Source organism: Aquarana catesbeiana, linkage group LG08, assembly GCF_042186555.1.
Source record: "Aquarana catesbeiana isolate 2022-GZ linkage group LG08, ASM4218655v1, whole genome shotgun sequence".
NCBI lineage: Eukaryota > Metazoa > Chordata > Amphibia > Anura > Ranidae > Aquarana > Aquarana catesbeiana.
Window position 1 is genome coordinate 256,070,570 of NC_133331.1, and position 21,460 is coordinate 256,092,029.

The 21,460-nt window shown below is 43.5% G+C and overlaps 1 protein-coding gene across 1 annotated transcript; it reads left to right on the top strand.

Annotated features, from left to right (window-relative positions):
• Positions 1 to 1,602: 1,602 nt before the first annotated feature.
• Positions 1,603 to 21,158, top strand: NUDT8 (nudix hydrolase 8). Its single transcript, XM_073597040.1, has 5 exons — positions 1,603 to 1,749; positions 5,069 to 5,316; positions 11,740 to 11,872; positions 15,928 to 16,005; positions 20,868 to 21,158. Exons 2-5 carry the CDS (start codon positions 5,075 to 5,077, stop codon positions 21,087 to 21,089), a joined length of 675 nt encoding a protein of 224 aa, XP_073453141.1. The 5' UTR covers positions 1,603 to 1,749; positions 5,069 to 5,074; the 3' UTR covers positions 21,090 to 21,158.
• Positions 21,159 to 21,460: the final 302 nt, after the last annotated feature.

The following is a 21,460-nucleotide window of genomic DNA, read 5'->3' on the forward strand; positions in this document are numbered from 1 at the left end:
TGAGAGTCAGGGGCGTAACTACCACCATAGCGACCCATGCGAGCGCTGTGGCATACCTCTCAACTTTTTGAGATTGGAATGAGGGACACCTATCAGCAAAAGTATGCAGGCATAGGACACACACCCTTGCCACACCCCTTTAAAGGAGAATTGTACAAAAAAACAAGATTGGTTAAACCCACAAGTGCTTTTTTTACCACTACTATTCTTTTATATTGGCTTCTGGAATTTACAAATGCAGCAATTTAGAAGTCAGATGAAAGGTTTAGCGCTGGGAAACACTTTTTCATAGATAAAAAGTGAATTTTTTTACATATATATAGATCAGACCAAAATGAGGGACAAATGAGGAGGAATGAGGGACAGAGGGACATTGCTCCAAATCAGGGACAGTCCCTCGAAATCAGGGACAGTTGGGAGCTATGCTGTGGGGCCCAGTGAGCATAAGAGCACCGCCGGCACAGTCTCCCAGCCAGGAGAAGAGAGAGGAAAGGAAGCTGTCCGTATCAGCAGAGAGCTGAATTGCCCAATGTAAGAGCTTTCATTAGAACATCCAGTGTTCCCGGGGCTCACCTCACATAGCTCCACCTTTTGGCCCGGTGCCTTTGATAGACAGAACGCTGATCCAATGCGGGACATGTGACATCATCAAAGGCGTCGGGCCAAGAGGTGGGGCTATGTGATGATGAGCCCCGGGAAGACAGGAAATTCAAATGAAAGCTATTACAGCGGGCAATCCCGCTCTCTGCTGATCCGGGTGGCTTGCCTCTTCCTCTGCATAGGTGAGGCTGTATGGGGCACAGGCGGACCAGGCAGTTTTGGGCACAGGTCACGCTGTATGGGGCACAGGTCACGCTGTATGGGGCACAGGTCACGCTGCATTGGGCACAGGTCACGCTGCATTGACACTAGGGCAGCTGTGGGGGGGGGGGCTGTTTGCAGGGGGGCCCCATACAACATTTTGCTATGGGGCCCTGCTATTTCTAGTTACGCCCCTGGTGAGAGTTTGCCAGGAAGGGAGGGGGGATGAGTCATAAGAGGGCCAATGAGAGCTGCAGAGCTGGAGGTGTGCCTCTGTGTGTCTGTGTAAATCCAGGAAGTGAACAGGCAGCAACTTCAGCTGCCCACAGTTAAAATGGTTGCATCCAGACTCAGTGAAGGGAACTTTCTGCAGTATATTTGGCAAGTACAGAATCACAGTATATAAAATAATATGCAAAGTGGTTTGAGGGAAGCTTCAGAATGGCAAATATGGTTTTTTTACACATTATGTGAGCAGACTGCAGTTCCTCTTTAATGGGACTTCCATGCTAATAAGCAATGCTTTTTGTTTCATAAATACATCTTAATGTGAAAATAAGTAATATAAATGTATTGGCAACAGGTTTTCTTTATATGAGCAGAAAGGGACTATTAATGTGACTTCCATACTAATAAGCAATGCCTTGTGGTTCAGAAATCCATCTGAACAGCCTCGTATTTTTATTTTTACAACCACTAGATGGCAGCAAACACATACAAATATACACACACTATCGCTTTGCACTGTATGATGAGGATACGTTTCTGTAACAGAGACACCTGGTGGTCATTTGGCTTGCCTACACGCTCATGAAAACAAGAGCCCTCTTTGAAGTGACCGGAAGTTTGCTCTTTACAGCGGCGGCCATGTTGGATCCTGGCAGAAGAAGGCATTAAAGGTCTTGCAATGGTCGTGAGGGAGTTTTGAGGAACACAGAAGCCGCCCAAGTGAGTATGTGAACGGAAATCAGGAGAGGTTGGAAGTTTAGCGTTTCTGAGTCTGATATTGGAGACTTCTCTGCATGTGTGTAGAACTTGTGTGAGCTGAAGGTCAGGGGTGTCCATCATGTGACAGTGGGGGGGGCTCTGAGAATGTGCTTGTGGGGTCTGTCATTAGAAAATCTGCAACTGGGTGAAGTCTCCTGCATACAGCGTCAGATCGTCGCACAAACTTAAGATTTTTTTGTGGCTATGACCTTTGCCTGATCTAATGTAAGCGCAATTACTGGTGCCTCAGCTACGACGCTCCGGGCACCTTGCGTAGACAAGGGCTGCTGATGATGGCGCAGAGATATCGGTGTACCCAGGGATATCGGTGTGCTCATGAATATCAGTGTGCGCAGAGATTTGAATGTACGCAGGGATATCGGTGTGTGCAGGGATATCGGCGGGCGCTGAGATTTGAATGTGCGCAGGGATATCAGTGATATTAATGTGCGTAGAGATATTGGTGTGCGCAGAGATTTGAATGTGCGCAGGGATATCAGTGTGTGCCCAGAGATATCGGTGTGCCCAGAGATATCGGTGTGTGCGCAGAGATTTTGGTAGAGATATGGGTGTGCGCAGAGATTTGACTGTGCGCAGGGATATCGGTGATATTAATGTGCGCAGAGATATCGATGTGCGCTGGGATTTCGGTGTGCGCAGAGATTTGAATGTGCGTAGGGATATCCCTGCGCACACCGATATCCCAGCGCACATCGATATCCCTGCGCACATTCAAATCTCTGTGCACACTGATATCCTTGCGCACACCGATATCTCTACCAAAATCTCTGTGCACACGGATATCTCTGCGCACACACGGATATCTCTGCGCACACACGGATATCTCTGCGCACATTCAAATATCTGTGCACACCGATATCCCTGCGCACACTGATATCCCTGCGCACACCGATATATCAGTGTGCGCAGAGATTTGAATGTGCGCAGGGATATCGGTGTGTGCGCAGGGATATCGGTGTGTGCACAGAGATATCGGTGTGCGCAGAGATTTGAATGTGCGCAGGGATATCGGTGTGTGCGCAGGGATATCGGTGTGTGCACAGGGATATCGGTGTGTGCGCAGGGATATCGGTGTGTGCGCAGGGATATCGGTGTGTGCACAGAGATTTGAATGTGCGCAGGGATATCGGTGTGTGCGCAGGGATATCGGTGTGTGCGCAGGGATATCGGTGTGTGCGCAGGGATATCGGTGTGCGCAGAAATTTGAATGTGCGCAGGGATATCGGTGTGTGCGCAGGGATATCGGTGTGTGCGCAGGGATATCGGTGTGTGCGCAGGGATATCGGTGTGTGCGCAGGGATATCGGTGTGTGCGCAGGGATATCGGTGTGCGCAGAAATTTGAATGTGCGCAGGGATATCGGTGTGTGCACAGGGATATCGGTGTGTGCCCAGAGATATCGGTGTGCCCAGAGATATCGGTGTGCCCAGAGATATCGGTGTGCCCAGAGATATCGGTGTGCCCAGAGATATCGGTGTGCCCAGAGATATCGGTGTGCCCAGAGATATCGGTGTGCACAGAGATATTGGTAGAGATATCGGTGTGCGCAGGGATATCAGTGTTCACAGAGATTTGAATGTGCACAGGGATATCAGTGATATTAATGTGCGCAGAAATATCCTTGTGCGCAGGAATATTGGTGTGCACAGGGATGTCAGTGATATCAATGTGCGCAGACAGAGATATCGGTGTGCGCAGAGATATTGGTAGAGATATCAGTGTGCACAGAGATTTGAATGTGCGCAGGGATATCAGTGTGCACAGAGATTTGAATGTGCGCAGGGATATCAGTGATATCGGTGTGCGCAGAGATATCGGTAGAGATATCGGTGTGCACAGAGATATCGGTAGAGATATTGGTGTGCGCAGAGATATCGGTGTGCACAGGGATATGACTCATAGATTTTTGCTACACATAACCTTCTTATCCTTCTCCAGATCAGATGCAGGGCGCCTGCCTGTCATGCTCATCCTCTGACTCCAAAACTTTTGGCATGGACGGCTGGGTAACCACTATTTTCGGAGGTCAGCAATGACAGTCCGCATATTTTTCTCACAGCGGTTTTCCTTTATCCTTTGTTCTGCCTAACTAATTTTTTTTTCACATGTGCTAAATGTGCCCCAATTATACTTAGACCCCCCAAAACAATATACACCGATCAGCCATGACTTTATGACCACCTACTTAATTTTGTGTAGGTCCCCCTGACCCATCGAGGCATGGACTCCACTAAACCTCTGAAGGTATGCTGCGGTATCTGGCACCAAGCCATCAGTAGCCCTTTAAGTTGTGAGGTGAGGCCTCCATGGATCGGACTTGTTTTTCCAGCACATCCTACAGACTCTTGATTGGACTGAGATCTTAAAAGTTTGGAGGCCGAGTCAACTACTGTGAACTCGTAGTTGTGTTCTTCAAACCATTCTTGAACCATTTTTGCAGTGTGGCAGTTATCCTGCTGAAAGAGGCCACTGCCATCAAGGAATAGCGTTTCCATGAAGGTGCGTACTTGGGCAGCAACAATGTTTAGGTAGGTGGAACGTGTCAAAGTAACATCCACATGAATGGCAAGACCCAAGATTTCCCAGCAGAACCCTGTCCAAGGCATTGCACTGCCTTTGCAACAATGTTTAGGTAGGTGGTACGTGGTGTTAGGGTGGTTCCCTTCTTCCCCTACTGCATCATGGTGCCATCTCTTCTACAGGTAAGTGATGGACAGTTAGGCATCCATATGATTTAAAAGAAAATGTGATTCATCAGACCAGGCCACGTTTTTATGTTGGTCCGTGGTCCAGTTCTGATGATCACGTGCCCATTGTAGGAGCTTTTGGCTGTGGACACGGGTCAGCATGGGCAATCTGACCGATCTGTGGCTACACAACAAACTACGATGACTATTTTTCTGCTTTTAACACAACTTCAGGGATAGCATGTTCACTTACACTTCACTTTGTAATGAGATAATCAATGGTATTACCTTAACCTGTCGGTTGTCATAAAGTTATAGCTAATCAGCATTAGTTCATAGAATCCAAGTGTTTCCCTTTTTTAACATCCAATAGAAAAATAGTAGCTGGAACTGAAATACTTCTGTTGTCTGCACAAATTGGCACAATGGTACATATTTTTAGTCTTTTATTCTAACTTTATTGTTACATTTATTCTGTTATTGTTATTTGTTTTCTGTTATTTTTGTTGTTATGTATTTTTTTTCACAGTTTAAATTTTACATTATTCTTATATCACTGTTTGTATTTTGCAGAGTCAAATGAGTCTTCATCTGTCTGTTATCCAGCGTGGACTCTGCACCAAGGTTCTTCCGAACGTACCCGCGGAAAGTCTTTCCTATGAGACAGAACAAAGGTGCCGGGAAGTTCTGAGTAGAACGGCGCTACCAGTCAAAGCATCAGCAGGAGTTCTGGTAACATTATGTACCTTCCGCGGAGCCCCCTCCTTTCTCTATACTCTGCGCTCCCCCAAGCTGAAAGGAAGGCACAAAGGAGACATCAGGTAGGCTTCAGACTACCTATACAATGTATACCTAGACACTTCCAAGGACTTAGCCTCGCTTTTGCATTCCTAGCCCACGTTTATTAACCACTTCCGGACCGCTCCATAGCAGATTTACTGCTACAGGGTGGCCTTCCTGTGCAGAATCACGAACAGTATCTCACAAAAGTTCGTACACCCCTCACATTTTTGTAAATATTTTATTATATCTTTTCATGTGACAACACTAAAGAAATGACACTTTGCTACAATGTAAAGTAGTGAGTGTACAGCTTGTATAACAGTGTAAATTTGCTGTCCCCTCAAAATAATTCAGCGCACAGCCATTAATGTCTAAACCGCTGGCAACAAAAAAAAAATGTCCAAATTGGTCCCAAAGTATCAATATTTTATGTGGCCACCATTATTTTCCATCACTGCCTTAACCCTCTTGGGTATGGAGTTCACCAGAGCTTCACAGGTTGCCACTGGAGTCCTCTTCCACTCCTCCATGACGACATCACAGAGCTGGTGGATGTTAGAGACCTTGCGCTCCTCCACCTTCCGTTTGAGGAGGCCTCACAGATGCTCAATAGGGTTTAGGTCTGGAGACATGCTTGACCAGTCCATCACCTTTAACCTCAGCTTCTTTAGCAAGGCAGTGGTCGTCTTGGAGGTGTGTTTGGGGTTGTTATCATGGAATACTGCCCTGCGGCCCAGTCACTGAAGCGAGGGGACCATGCTCTGCTTCAGTATGTTACAATACATGTTGGCATTCATGGTTCCCTCAATGAACTGTAGCTCCCCAGTGCCGGCAGCACTCATGCAGCCCCAGACCATGACACTCCCACCACCATGCTTGACTAGGCAAGACACAATTGTCTTTGTACTCCTTGCCTGGTTCCTGCCACACACGCTTGACACCATCTGAACCAAATAAGCTTATCTTGGTCTCATCAGACCACAGGACATGGTTCCAGTAATCCATGTCCTTAGTCTGCTTGTCTTCAGCAAACTGTTTGCGGGCTTTCTTGTGCATCATCTTTTATCGAGGCTTCCTTCTGGGATGACAGCCATGCAGACCAATTTGATGCAGTGTGCAGCTTATGGTCTGAGCACTGACAGGCTGACCCCCCCCACCCCTTCAACCTCTGCAGCAATGCTGGCAGCACTCAAACGTGTATTTCGCAAAGACATCCATTGGATATGACGCTGAGCACGTGCACTCAACTTCTTTGGTCGACCATGGCGAGGCCTGTTCTGAGTGGAACCTGTCCTGTTAAACCGCTTTATGTTCTTGGCCACCGTGCTGCAACTCAGTTTCAGGTTCTTGGCAATTTTATTATAGCCTAGGCCATATTTATGTAGAGGAACAATTCTTTTTTCCAGATCCTCAGAGAGTACTTTCCCATGAGGTGGCATGTTGAAATTCCAGTGGCCAGTATGAAAGAATGAGAGCGATAACACCAAATTTAATACACCTGCTCTCCATTCACACTTGAGACCTTGTAACACTAACGAGTCACATTCCACCGGAGAGAGAAAATTTTTAATAGGGCCCAATTTGGACATTTTCACTTAGGGGTGTACTCACTTTTGTTGCCAGCAGTTTAGACATTAATGGCTGTGTGTTGAGTTATTTTGAGGGGACAGCCAATTTACACTGTTATACAAGCTGTACACTCACTACTTTACATTGCAGCAAAGTGTCATTTCTTCAGTTATTTAATCGTTATTCTGCACTACACCTAAGGGGGGGGGGGGATGGGTGTGCCTGATTAATCACAGCAGAAGCTGATTTACAGGTGTCGGGCACTGGATGTCTGCCTTTACCCACCGATCGTCAGACAGAGACTCAGGACTGTGTAAACAAGGCAGAGCTATGTTTTGACAGAGGGGAAGGGATGGATAAAATTCATTACTTCCTCTAGTAAAAGCAGCGCGTACAGTACATAAAAACACTAGCTAGGTACACCGCTAACCCTTTGATCGCACTAGATGTTTAACCCCTTCCCAGTCAGTGTCATTAGTATACTGACAGTGCATATCTTTAGCACTGATCACTGTATTAGTGTCCCTGTGTTGGAAGGCAACATGTTTTATTTCATAATACAAGATGTGTTTTGAATATGAAATTTGGATACACCTACACCTAGCCTCATCACTCTTGGGGGGGCCGATTGGAATGTAACAGGTTGCCCATCAAGGCAGGGGGAGTATGGGAACAAAAGCTTGGCTCCAAACCACCTAGTGTGATAAATATTGAAATGCTTGATTAACACTCTGCAAACAAGCTTCAAAGTGGGCCACTGCTGCCAAGATGATTGAGTTGAGCTACCAAGTTCAAAGACCAGATGTCATTGAAGATCTGACCAGGGTCGGATATCTATGGTTCATGGACAAAGGCTGCCCTAATGACACTACAGCATGCTTTCTGGAGGATGGACAGATATTGGAAGGACTGCCTCTTGGCGATATTCGATTGGACAGGAGAGGTGTGGTGTATGAGCGGGTCTGAATGCAGTTTAAAAGTGCACACAGAATGGAAAAATCTCTCTCTTGCCATTTTTAGCCCAGCTGACGAGACAATATCTAGAGGACGACCTTACGTAAAGTATCATTGATGTTCTTTTGTTATATGCTCTGTAATATTTTCCTTTAGTGTTTTTATGTTAGAATTTCCTATTTTCTTGGGGAAAAAATAAGATGTTGTTTTACTAAGCATTATTTTCATAGCTAACCTTATATCATTGTACTATCACCAGTAACATTATGAGAGGTTTGATAGTCTAGCTAATTAAGGAATAGACAAGTTAATACATATATGGAATAAATAGAGGGAATCCATAACCCACCGGTAAATATTTATTTCACCCTGGTTCCTGCAGTCTCCCAAGTGTCACAATATCGCAGTCCTGCCATAAGTCACCGATCGCCGCCATTACTAGTATAAAAAATAAATTAAAAAAAAACTAAAAGTCCAGTATATATACCATAGTTGATTTTTTTTTTTTACCAAAAATATGTAGGAATACATATTGGCCTAAATTTATGAAGAAATTTGATTTCTTTTTTAATTTTTTTTATTGGATATGTTCTATAGAAGAAAGTAAAAAAAAAAAAAATGTAAACACATAGGTGATCAAATACCACCAAAAGAAAGTTCTATTTGTGAGAAAAAGGGACATATATTTTATTTGGGTATCCTAAAGTCGCTGGGCTTCAGGATCCAAGCCAGGCTTAAAATCCAGTTACATCTATATGACGCAAGCACCCCAGAGTCCCCTCAACCTGCCTGAATGAGAACCCTGGGTGACATATAATCCTTTTTTTTAATACCGTGACAGGGCACAGTACTGCCACAACTGGCTTACCAAAATATAACCTATGTGATGTGTTGTGTTCCTTAAACCATTCTTGACTTCATCAGACCAAGGCCACCTTCTTCCATTGCTCTGTGGTCCAGTTCTTATGCTCGCATGCCCAGTGAAGGCTCTTTTTGCTGTAGACACAGGTCAGCATGGGCACCTTGACTGGTCTGCGGCTACACAGCCCCATACACAGAAAACTGCAATGCACTGTGTGTTCTGACACCTTTCTATAGGAACCAGCATTAACTTTTCAGCAATTTGGGATATAGTAGCTCTTCTATTGGATCAGACTACACAGGCCAGCCTTCCTTCCCCACATTTATCAATGAGCCTTGGCCGCCCATGACCCTGTCCAGTTTTCCTTCCTTGGACCACTTTTGGGCAGTCCTGACAACTGCAGACTGGGAACATCCCACAAGAGCTGAGGTTTTAGAGTGGTTCTGACCCAGTTGTCCAGCCATTACAATTTGGCCCTTGTCAAAGCCGCAAAAATGTTTTTCCTGCTTTCATACATCAACTTCAGAGACAGAATGTTCACTTGCTGCGTAATGTGTATATCCCACCCACTTTCGGTGTACATATGTCTTACACAGGTTAGTTTGCATAGGTGTTAGGAGGAGGGAGGGGACAGTTTTACTCATCTGCTTTAGCTGTGATGGGTCTAATCTAAATCGATTCCATAAACAATAGAGTGGTCTAATTTATTTTTGTTTTACAGCAGCCCTGTAGTAAGATTGTGCTTGAAAGGTAGATCTGAGGGTGGAAACTAAAGCCAGCCTTAGTGGAGGAGACTAAGAAAAATCCCAAGAAATTCTTTAAGTACATAAATAGTAGGAAAGGGAGGTCAAATCATATTGGACCCATAAAGAATGATGAAGGGAATCTGGTTACTAAGAATGGGGAGGTGGCGAAGGTATTGAATTTATTCTTCTCCTCAGTCTTCAAGAGGGAATTGGGGGACTTCACTAACCAAAACTGCAATGTTTATCCTCATGACATGTCACAGGAAGCACCCTCTGGGCTAACAGAGGGCAGAATTAGAAATAGACTTGAAAACATTAACATTAATAAGTCACCAGGAACAGATGGCATCATGCACCCGAGGGTACTTAGGGAACTCAGTCAAGTAAATGCCAGACCATTGTTCCTAATTTTTACTGACAGTCTACTGACTGGAATGGTACCAGCTGATTGGAGAAAAGCCAATGTAGTGCCAATATTTAAAAAAGGGCCGAGATACATCCCTGAGAATTACAGACCAGTTAGCCTAACATCAATAGTATGCAAGCTCCTGGAGGGGATGATAAGGGACTATATACAACAGTGGTCATCAACCCTGTCCTCAGGGCCCACTAACAGGCCAGGTTTTATGTATTACCTTGGGGAGATGCAGACTAGAATACTGCAATCACTGAGCAACAAATGATATCACCTGTGATGTATTTCAGTTATCTTGCAAACCTGGCCTGTTAGTGGGCCCTGAGGACAGGGTTGATGACCACTGATCTGCAAGATTTTAGTAATGACAACGGTATCATTTGCAGTAATCAGCATGGATTCATGAAGAATCGTTCTTGCCAAACCAATCTACTAACCTTCTATGAGGAGGTGAGTTGCCATCTAGATAAAGGAAGGCCTGTAGACATGGTGTATCTGGATTTCGCAAAAGCATTTGATACAGTTCCCCATAATCGTTTACTGTACAAAGTAAGGTCCGTTGGCATGGACCATAGGGTGAGTACATGGATTGAAAACTGACTACAAGGGAGAGTTCAGAGGGTACTGATAAATGGGGAGTACTCAGAATGGGCAGGAGTGGAAAGTGGGGTTCCCCAGGGTTCTGTGCAGGGACCAATCCTATTTAATTTATTCATAAACGACCTGGAGGATGGGATAAACGGCTCAATCTCTGTATTTGCGGACGATACTAAGCTAAGCAGGGCAATACCATCTCCACAGGATGTGGAAACCTTGCAAGAAGATCTGAACAAATTAATGGGGTGGGCAACTACATGGCAAATGAGGTTTAATGTGGAAAAATTAAAAATAATGCATTTGGGTGGCAAAGATATGATTGCAATCTATACACTGGTGGGAGAACCTCCTGGAGGAATCTAGGATGGAAAAGGACCTGGGGGTCCTAGTAGATGATAGGCTCAGCAATGGAATGCAATGCCAAGCTGCTGCAAGCAAAGCGAACAGAATTTTGGCATGCATTAAAAAGGGGATTAACTCCAGAGATAAAATGATAATTCTCCCGCTCTACAAGACTCTGGTCCGGCCACACCTGGAGTAATGCTGTCCAGTTCTGGGCACCAGTCCTCAGGAAGAGAGTCCAGAGAGGGGCAACAAAACCAATAAAGAGTCTGTAGGAAAGGTTACGAGCACTGAACTTGTTCTCTCTGGAGAAGAGACGCTTGAGAGGGGATATGATTTCAATGTGCAAATACCATACTGGTGACCCCACAATATGGATAAAACTTTTCCGCGAAAGGGAATTTAACAAGACACGCAGCCATTCACTAAAATTAGAAGAAAAGCGATTTAACCTAAATTACGCAGAGGGTTCTTTACTGTAAGAGCGGCAAGGATGTGGAATCTTTCACAGGCAGTGGTTTCAGGGGGGGGCATTCATCGTTTAAAAAAACGATTGGATAAGCACCTGAACGACCACAACATACAGGGACATACAATGTAATACTGACATATAATCACACACATATGTTGGACTTGATGTACTTGTGTCTTTTTTCAACCTCGCCTACTATGTAACTATAACTGTAACGGCTGCGGGAGGGATCCCCCCATCAGAACTCTCTGTTGATGGGGGAATCAAGTGATTTTCTTTTTTACAACCTGTGGTTGCAGGAAAGAAAATTGAATCATCTATGAATTGCCAAGGTAAGCATTATGTGTGATGATGTGTGTCTTTAAATAAAATAAAATTATGAGAGCATGTTTGTTTTGTTTTTTTAAGACGGGGAGATACAGTAAAACAATTTCAATAATATTCATAAATCACATTTGATAGTTTTTATGAATCTGATTTGTGTTTTATATTTTAATTCTTTAGTTTCCCAGGAGGGAAGTGTGATGCATCTGATAAAGACATCATAGACACGGCTCTGAGGGAGGCACGAGAAGAACTTGGTGTTTCCGTGGCTCGCAGTACGGTTTGGGGTCCTATGAAGCCAATCACTGATTGGGTAAGAAAAAGAACTTCAGTACACTAGGTTAGCTAAATACATTTTCCTGTTTTGTTATAACTTGAATGTACATTCTTTTTCTTTTTTTTTAATACTATTAAAGCAGAGCTCCACCCAAAAGAGAGTCTCCAGTTATTTGCCTCCTTACCCCCCGCCCCCAAAGTATTATCGATAATGACTTCTGAGTACAAAGATGTGGGGTGTACGTGTGTTCAGTTATTATATAATGTTGCAGAGTGGTAATGCTGAAAATAGCACACTGGCCTTCTATTTATGTCAACATTACGTTGTAGTAAATGGTTAGCGCAGGGGTCTGCAAGCTTTAAACAAAATGCACTGTCCTTTAGACAGGGTTGAGCAAGGGACGAGTGACGCAGCGGTGTGGACAGAGGAGTTGCCTCCATCTTGTTGGTAGGAAGCGCTTCACGCTCTCCTTTATGCCTGTATTGTATATATTACATGTGAGTTTTGATACATAGTTTTTAATGGAATAAATGACCTCTCTGTTGTATATCTGCGAAATGAGAGTGTCTTTCATCTTCTATACATGTGACCACCGTGCCATTTCTTTGGAGCTTGCCTCCTAAGCTAAAGTTGAGCTATGATCGAGTTGCCTAATATCTGGCGGGTCATTGGATGAAAGATCTCTTGCTGAATTAGTGGATCGTTTTAATGAATAAGAGAAACCGTGGATTTGACCATACAGTGATTTGTATATTGCATATATCCTATGTACTGACGGTAAGAGTCAGTTATATCGGGTGTTGGTGACGGTCTTCTTTCTTCATTCTATTGATTTCTTCAGATGGACTATATTGCTAACATTAGATCATTTTTTTTATTATTTAATTTATTTTATATGAACTTTTTGTTTACTTATCACCATTTTTCCCTCTTTGTTATTGCTCTTTGTTATTGTTATTGCACCCAACAATATTGTGTTAACAGCTATCCATATATGTTCATTTATTTAGCGCAACAAGTTTCTTCTTTCATACTGTCCGTTAGACTGTTGGGGGGTCTGGATTGTGGCCACAAGGAGGCAGAAGTCAGGGGGAGTAAAAAGGGCCCCTATGCCAGTGTTCAAAGGAAGTAAAAAATACCCCTGCATCGGGGATCAGTTGGAGTAGACCCGTGGTTCTCAACCTCAGTCCTCAAGTACCCCCAACGGGCCATGTTTTCAGGTTTTCCTTTACTTTGCACAGCTGCTTTAAATCAATATCAATGACGTGGTATTAATAAGAGCTATTTTATCTAAGGGAATTTTCCAATACATTGCCTGTTGGGGATACTTGAGGACTGAGTTTGAGAACCACTGGAGTAGACTATGCCCCGCTGATGGAAAGAAAACATGCAATGACACCAGTGGTCAGTAGTGTTCTATACATATATGACTACATGTAAAATTCGAAGATGTCGGTGGTCATGGGAAGTAATAAATGCTCTGTTGGTGGAATATCTCCCTATAAGCACTGTTAGGAGGAGGAATGGCTCCCCTTTGTTGCCGATTGTGGAAGGAATAGTTCCCCATCATTGGTATCAGTGAAAGGAATGGTGCCTTATTGTCAGTGTCATTTTGAGGATTAGTGCTCATCATTGATGTCAATGGGATTTGGAAAGCCCCTTCAGCATTGCTCTTCAGGGGTAGATGTGAAGACACTCCATATCCCACGCTGATTCTCTACTGGTTGGAAGATAATGCAGACAGAATTTGCATGCATTGTTGAACAGACTCCTTTACAGTGGTGGTTAGAATGTCACCCTTTAAAGATCATTGCTTTCATGCTACTGGCTCTGCCAAGTGGAGATGGAACTAGATCTATGAAGGAACCATCAGATGATAGGTCAATCAGCCACAACTCAAGGAACCTCTAGCAACCTCTTAAAGGAACCCTAGCATTCCATGGAACCCTGGTTGAGAGAGGCTGCTCTAGAGGTTACTGATAGCCATTCTGGATAACTCAGAATAGTTACGTAAACAAACCTCTACCAGATACCCCCAGTGGTCCCCTGGAAGACTTCTTTTTCATTGCACACATTGTAACATTTGTGATGTGAGAGCGTTGAACCTCATGCAAGTGCGTTTTAACACGATGGGTGGTTTGTGGTCCTAGAGGCTGCTCACCAGCAACTGTGGGGTCTTGCTGGACCCCTAGAGGAGTTTGTTGAAGTTTTGAAAGAATGGGAGCGCCACACCAGCTTGTATAGACTTTTTAAAAAAATTTTGTTTTGTAACAGCTAAGACGTTTAGGGGGCTCAGCACTCCCCCTTCATCAGGACTAAATCCAAGTTGAGTTGAAATTCAATCAAAGTGCCTGCATTATCCTGTTTTTAGCCCTGATGATGGGGGAGTGCTGAGCCCCTGAAATGCTCTGGCTGTTACAAAATAAAAACCTTTTAAAAAGTCTATATAAGCTGGTGTGGTACTTCCATCCTTTCAAAACTTCAACATTGCTCACATTGTGATATACAGTATAGATGCAGTGGTACAACACTGATGATGAGCACCTTTTTTTAATATGTCCTCCTATAAGAAGCTGTTATACCTAAAATAACTTGAGGCATTTATTTCCCACACTACCCCATTCGGTTTGTATACGATAAAATATAATAACGTGAGACATTGTATATGGGATTTGCTCGTGGCTTGTAATTTGAAAAATATTTGTTGCAAAATGCACCATGTAATATGAAACTGTAAAGCTTCGTACACACAGTACGATTGTTGGCCAACCGAGCGTCTAATTTTTGTCGAAAGGGCATGTGCCAGGAACTTGTCTTGCATACTAACGGTACACAATTGTCGTGCCACAAACACGAACGCAGTGACGTACTACAAGGAATTTCAGCTCTTGAGTGCCACCCTTTGGGCCCCTTCTGCTAATTTCGTGTTTGGTGAGCATTGATTCCGAGCATGCGTGTTTGTATTTTCGACTTTTGTCTGACGTCAAACAGTTGTCCGCTGAAAATTTACTAGCCTGTCATCCAACATTTGTTGCCCGAAAGTTGTCAAAAGGAGCGTACTTATGGTAAGGTTTTAGGACAACAGCCTGTCAACAGACAATCCCCTGCCAACAATCGTACCGTGTGTATGAGGCTTGAGAATATTTTTATGTGTAATGACCACTGATGGGTAAAGAGATCAACATTGATTAACTACACTGCAAGAATGATTTGAGGAAAACAACAAAAAATTCTCCAGATCTCAATACTGCTTTAATTGAAAACCTGAACGCTAATGCACATAAACCTTACATTATGTATGCTTACTTATATATTTTTTTATCTTTTCTTTGTATCCCAGTGATATCTGTGCAACCTACTGACGTACAGACAGGCACACATTATGAGGAGGGAGCTTTAACAGCCTTGCGATCTTCCAAAACCTGACTCAGCTTTGTCATACACTATCCATTCTCCACAGCAAGCGGGACATACTCACTTTGTCTACTGCAGTGGTTCTCAACCTCAATCCTCAAGTACCTCCTAACAGGCCATAGATACATAGTAGGTGAGGTAAAAAAAAAGACTCAAGTCCAACTTATGAGTCCAGGCCATGTTTTCAGATTTTCCTTTGGCTTGCACAGGTGCTTTACATCGGAGTCAATGGCTTGGTATTTTGAATAGCTATTTTATCTAAGAGAAATTCCAAAAACATGGCCTGTTGGGGGTACTTGAGGACTGAGGTTGCTAACCACTGGTCTACTGAATATGGAGGCAGCCATTGCTGACCTCCTTCAGAAAATGCTAGTTGCCTGGCTGTCTCTGGCTTCAATACTTTGAGCCTTTAATGCAGCTCACAGACATGCAGACCAGAAAAGTCAGAAAGGCCTTATCTGCATACTTGTTTCAGGTTAGTGTCTCATAGTACTGAAGCTGGAAGACCAGTTTAAAAGTCTAGCAATTAGAAGATAATAAAATGATCAAAACTGATATATGAACAACATATATTTCTGTTCTTTCATTTTTATAGACTGCCCCCATGTTCTGCAATATTGCAGCCAGTCACTCAGATCATTGTCAATACTACAGCTAAGATCTTTGTTTTCCCACAGACGGGGATGGTCATCGTTCCGGTTCTGGCAAACATAGGCTGCCTTGAGGACCTGGCTGCCAAGCCCAATCCAGAGGAGGTGTGTATATTGCAATATGGCATTAAAGCAAACCTGGTCTGAGAGAAATATAGGGGCTGACATTGACATTTATTACTTTGTCAGTTATAACTTTATTTGCTTCATTTTTGTTACAGATTAGTAATTCAGAAGTATTGAAGCTGGAGGATTAGCATGACAAGCATGAAACACATGGCCAGTGGAAGGTTGTGGGGAAAAGGGGAAGGGGAGGTTAACACCAGTCAGAATGCTAATCATAAAGCCAGTGGGATAGCAGTATATATGAAACTTGGAGACTATTGTGGGCTCTTACAAATTATCAAAGTATACTGAAGCTGTTAGTAGAAATATGATTTGTAGTATAACTGCACACCTCGCCTCCTTGTCTATGTGAAGGAAAGACTCAGCCATCCAGACGAAAAAAGAAAGAATGGAAGAGAGGATGGAAGGGTTGGGAAAAGTGGAAGAAGGGGTGTGATCAGTTGTCTGGGTCGTATACTCTTCCAGAATGCATTCATTTCTATGTCCTGCCAAAATTTGTTTATTTATTTATTTTGGATAGATTGGGGAAGGATTAGAATCATGTCTGGGCATCATTAGGGAGTTTTCCCCTAACATCCTGTACAGTGGCAAAGTCTTCACCAGACAGGAAGTAAATGGAGATTTGCAAAAAAGACATAGATGGGGAAAAAAAGCTGACCATGGTTTTAGCCTTCCCCCACCCCTAATTTTTTTTCCCCATATTTGTCTGTGTTGCTGTTTGAGATTTTCCATTACTTAATGTCTGGTAAAATCGTTGTCACTGCAACACTAAAATTAAAATCTCATTAACAGAGTCCCCAATAGCAGTAAAAACCTGACAGGGGTTCAAACTCTTCCCCAATCTATCCAAAACTAAAAAAAAGGACCAGTTCCTGTGTTTGCTGGCCCCCTCCTGTACTTTGCTAAGTACTGCGATGGGTGCCCTCAGCAACCTATTGTGAGGTTTGGGCGATGGTAGGCAGTGGGCCAGAGCTGGTGACAGGAGAAGCTGACCATTGTTTCCCCAACAATGCATTCCTTTCTTGGGGTCTGACAGCTATTTTCAGGATACCTGAAAGATCTATAGGCACCTGGAAAAGGCAACTATTCTTTATAAATTTGTACCACATTAGTTTCATTTGGCCACGCATTATTTGAAATATGGGGTCTGTTTTTAAAGGTACGGGCTTTAGAACCACAAAGGGAACTGCTGTTTTCTTGTGCATCCAAAGAGATCCTTGGGCACATAAAGTGTGGAAGGGGAAAGCAGCTGCACTCCAGCTTGTAGCCTCAGACAACTGGGTCTGCAGAGTGGTATCCAGAGTCCATTAAGGCCAATAGATATCCCTTCACCCGTACGAGTAGGGGCACCCCTTTACTGTGAGGATGATTTGCCTCCGGAACCGGAGGACTTAGACATCCAGTTCTTTTTACGGAACAGGAATGTAGGCTTTTGTTTAGCGATTGAGCCTGGTTGCTTACGAAAGGAACTCTTCTTAAATTCCAAAGGTGTTACCTTTGCCTTTAGGGATAGGAGCATGCTTTTCTCTATAGTCCCCTTCTGGATGTAAGCATCCAAGTATAGTCTAAGTAAGTGTTCGCCTCAAAGGGCAGCCTTTTTAATTTTACAGAATTAATTTTATTAATTTTATAGTTTCACCAACCTTCTCATTTGGACAGACATGATGCCTACTCGTAAAAGCTTCCTTATGGAGTCTTCCCAGGCATCCACCGAGAAAACGCAAAGCTCTCGGAATAGCTTCCAGGAACTTCCAAATGGCAGGATCTTCTGGGTCTGATTCTCTGGAACAGAGCATACACTTTACCCAAATTTGAAGGGCTTGGAAAACTCCCCATGTAGGCTGCAGAGCTGCTACTACCAGAGAGACAGACACTTTAGAGGGCCCCTAACCTCCTATCTGTGGTGCCTTTAAAGACCAGGATCTCATCCACCGGGACTGTCAGGGTCTTATTTAAAGCAAAATTATACTTGCCTCCAGCACTGTGGTGTCCCAGAGCCCCCTTCCCAGCTGACATCTTTGGCTGGTCTTCTCCCGGGTACTGTTTTTTTAGCCGGTTTCATTGGTTGGGCCGAAATGACATGATTGCTGTGCATGCCAGGAGTGTATTCATCACGACAGATGCTGTAATTATACGTTGAGCTGTGCGTGGAATATCCTTGATGGATTCAAAGGGTGGTTTTGGAACCTTCTGCTGTTGGAGTAAAATTGTCTTACCTATTACCTTTTATATGAGTTAGACAGGTACCTCACTAAACAGACATTTTCTTTGGAAGAGTATATGTGTGAGGTACCTTTTGCTGGCAGCTTTAGCAGTCCAAGCTTTTAGCCATAAGATTCTGAACATGTGAATAAAATTTGTCTCATGACATGCTCTAAGGCAGTGTTTCTAAACTCCAGTCCTCAAGGGGCCCCAACAGGTCATGTTTTCAGGATTACCCTCAGATGAAACTGCTGTGGTAATTACTAAAACAGTGAAACTGATCAAATCACCTGTGCAAAATAATGGAAAGCCTGGAAACATGACCTGTTGGGGCGCCTTGAGGGCTGGAGTTGAAACACTGCTCTAAAGGTATCCACACAAAAAAGTAGAATACAAAATAGGGGATTTTATGGCTGTTTTAGGCAGTACCACATCCCTTGTAAATTGTGCAAAAAGAAAAGAACCTAACCAGATGGGACTTTACTAGTACCAGAAAGTAACGATTACACAATGTAGATGTATATACAAATTATATTTTATTACAAACATTTATAAAAGAACTATAGATAAAAACAGATTTTACAGTATCCTGTGCCATTGGCCATATAACTATGCCAGCCAAAAAAGCGCAATGGTGAAGCACCGTCAGTATACTTTGCAGGTGTGATAAGAGATTGACACGTTTCGCTCAGAGCTTCATCAGGACCTTGTCATCTTAACTGTAAAGGTAACAAATAAAAGGCCTGGCCAAGAAAAAGACACAGTAAGCATCCTGTAATATGTGCATGATATAGTATTGCAGTTATAGCATTGTGATCACAATCTGTGTGAATTTATGTACCCCTTTAGGCAGTGTAGTCCGAGACCATTGTGTCAGAGTAAAATAGGATTTTGGGAGGGTAACATACATGGATCAATTGGTATGTTCCTGGTCCCTAAATATAGAATAGTATAAGCTGTTTATAATGTTGAATGTATGCAGACAGTATATAGAGAGCTTGCCTTTATGGGTCATAAAAAATGAATTAACATACATAAATGAGGAACACCTGAAGAGACCATCAAACTCAATCCACAAACAAAAAAGTAGAGCAGAAGGCAAGTGCTGACATTGTTCTGCAGCAGCACGGTCCTGGAATACAGGGTCATGTCAGTCTAGTCCAGTTCGCTGCAGTTTGGCATACAGAAATTGCAGTTAGAGCAGATTGCAGGGCTGGGGCTGCTAGGTTAAAGGGAGCTTTTTGAAACATCTAAAATTTTCTACCTGCAGAAACTTTGAAAGAAGGAACATCTTCAATAGGCACAGTGAGATGTTTAAAGTGGGAGTTCGGCGACCAATCTTTTTTTTTTAGGTCATTGAGACACTTTGCTAATCCCAAAATAATACTCACAGTTTGGGTGTAATATTTCCGCCTCTGTCTGTTTTCGTACTGAAGAATAACTTTAAAAATGTGATGCTGGCTGTTTCCATCTTGCTTGTGGGCATGTGAAGCCCACAAGCATTGATTTCCTGTATGCGGTGAATGCTGTTCATTCATAGCTTGTTCACGCGCATGATCATTGTTCCTGCACTGAATCTTGGGAAGCCTGACACTAAGCTCCCAGGAGACAGTGCGGTGTCGGGGAAAGGCAATAAACACGCCTACTCCCATGGGAGGAGAGACAGGAAGTGCCACAATAAAGTACAATATAAAGGTAATTACAGCGATAAAAAAAAATTTTCGTGCGGCATTTGAACATCTATGCAATTAACTGAAGGTGGTAAGATTAAGGTAAAAATTTGAGTGGAACCCCGCTTTAAGACAGCAGGATCAATCACAGGAAAAGCCTAATTCTATGCAAAATTTTTTGTCACTGGATAGAGCCCAGCCTGATTATGGGGGAAGTGAAAATCCTTTCAAAAGCTTGCCAGCGTCCAGTCACTTGAAGGCATGTGCCTATAACCCATAGTGTATGAATAAGTATAGGTTGCCTGTGCCCTTGCACAGTAACCTTCCCCTAGCTCCAACCACCATGTTTGCTCATGGGTCTATCCTGTAATTCCAAATATAGGGAAGGTGATCATATCCTCTTCCTCCGATGTGCTGTTGCTTGGATTCCCAGGCTCCTTGCTGTGACATGGGGTGGGGAGAGAGCCCTGTCTAAGCATAATTTTGTGGGTTTAAGCTTTTACACAACTTTATCCCAAGCCTGGACTACATAATTTTAATGTAATGCAGCAAAACTGTCAAGACACTGCAGACATCATCAGGAGATGGTTGGAGACTCCAGGTATACTACAAGAAGAGACTGCAAACATGCTACAGAAAATGATCAGAGATTGTGGGACGTGCTTCAGGAAAAAGTCATAGGCTAGAAACGCATTACATGTGAGTGCTAGAGATCACCCCCATTACAGCCCCTTTGCAAATAAATGCTTCCACGGTATTTGTGTCTCACATCCCCCATAAAAATGACTGTGCCACATTTGATATATCTCTCACCAGGGCTCTACAGAATGGTGTCACTATTCTGGCTATACAGGAAAAATAACAATCTAAGCAGAAGTTCAAATTTTTTTTGCATTTTAAGCAAATGGTGTATTTCACTGTTCTGGCATATGTTTTGGATTTTTCATATGTTTTATTCTCTTTCCTTAGGTGGAGTCTCTCCTCACCCTTCCCCTTTCTCTGGCCTGTACAAGCTCTTCCCAGGGATACACCTGTTTCCGCCAGCGTGGCCGCTATGCCTATACGCTACCAGTTTTCCGCCTACCAGGACACAAGGTGTGGGGCCTCACCGCCATGATGACAGACTCTGCTCTCTCACTGCTCTTCCCTGGAAGCTATAGAAGCGTCCTCAGTGGCTCTCGCTCACGATAACATATCGGAATTGGGACAGTACATTACAGTACTGTTAGTTGATTGCCACAATAAAGTTTTTTTTTTTTTTATTGTTGTACACTTTCCAATTAAAAGAGAAGTATTTTATTTATTTTTTTTAACCCATCATACTTACCTTGGTGGATGCAGCAATCGGGCAGATGCTGCATCTGTCCCCTGGCACCTCTGTACTAAGAACCGAGCCATCAAACACTGCCGATGGCTTGGTCCTCTCTACTCATTGGAGCGCTAAGCTGTGGAGGGGCAGGGAGAGGCCATCTCAGGCTCTCAGCAGCTCGCTGAGAGCTTGAGACAGGCATCAGTGCAGGCACCTGGCGGATCCAGACTTTATTGTGATTATGTGGTGCCTG

Coding starts and splice junctions, on each gene's coding strand:
- NUDT8 (XM_073597040.1), top strand. CDS start 5,075: ATGAGTCTTCATCTGTCTGTTATCCAGCGTGGACTCTGCACCAAGGTT. Junction 5,317..11,739: donor AGGCACAAAGGAGACATCAG/GTAGGCTTCAGA, acceptor TTAATTCTTTAG/TTTCCCAGGAGGGAAGTGTG. Junction 11,873..15,927: donor TGAAGCCAATCACTGATTGG/GTAAGAAAAAGA, acceptor GTTTTCCCACAG/ACGGGGATGGTCATCGTTCC.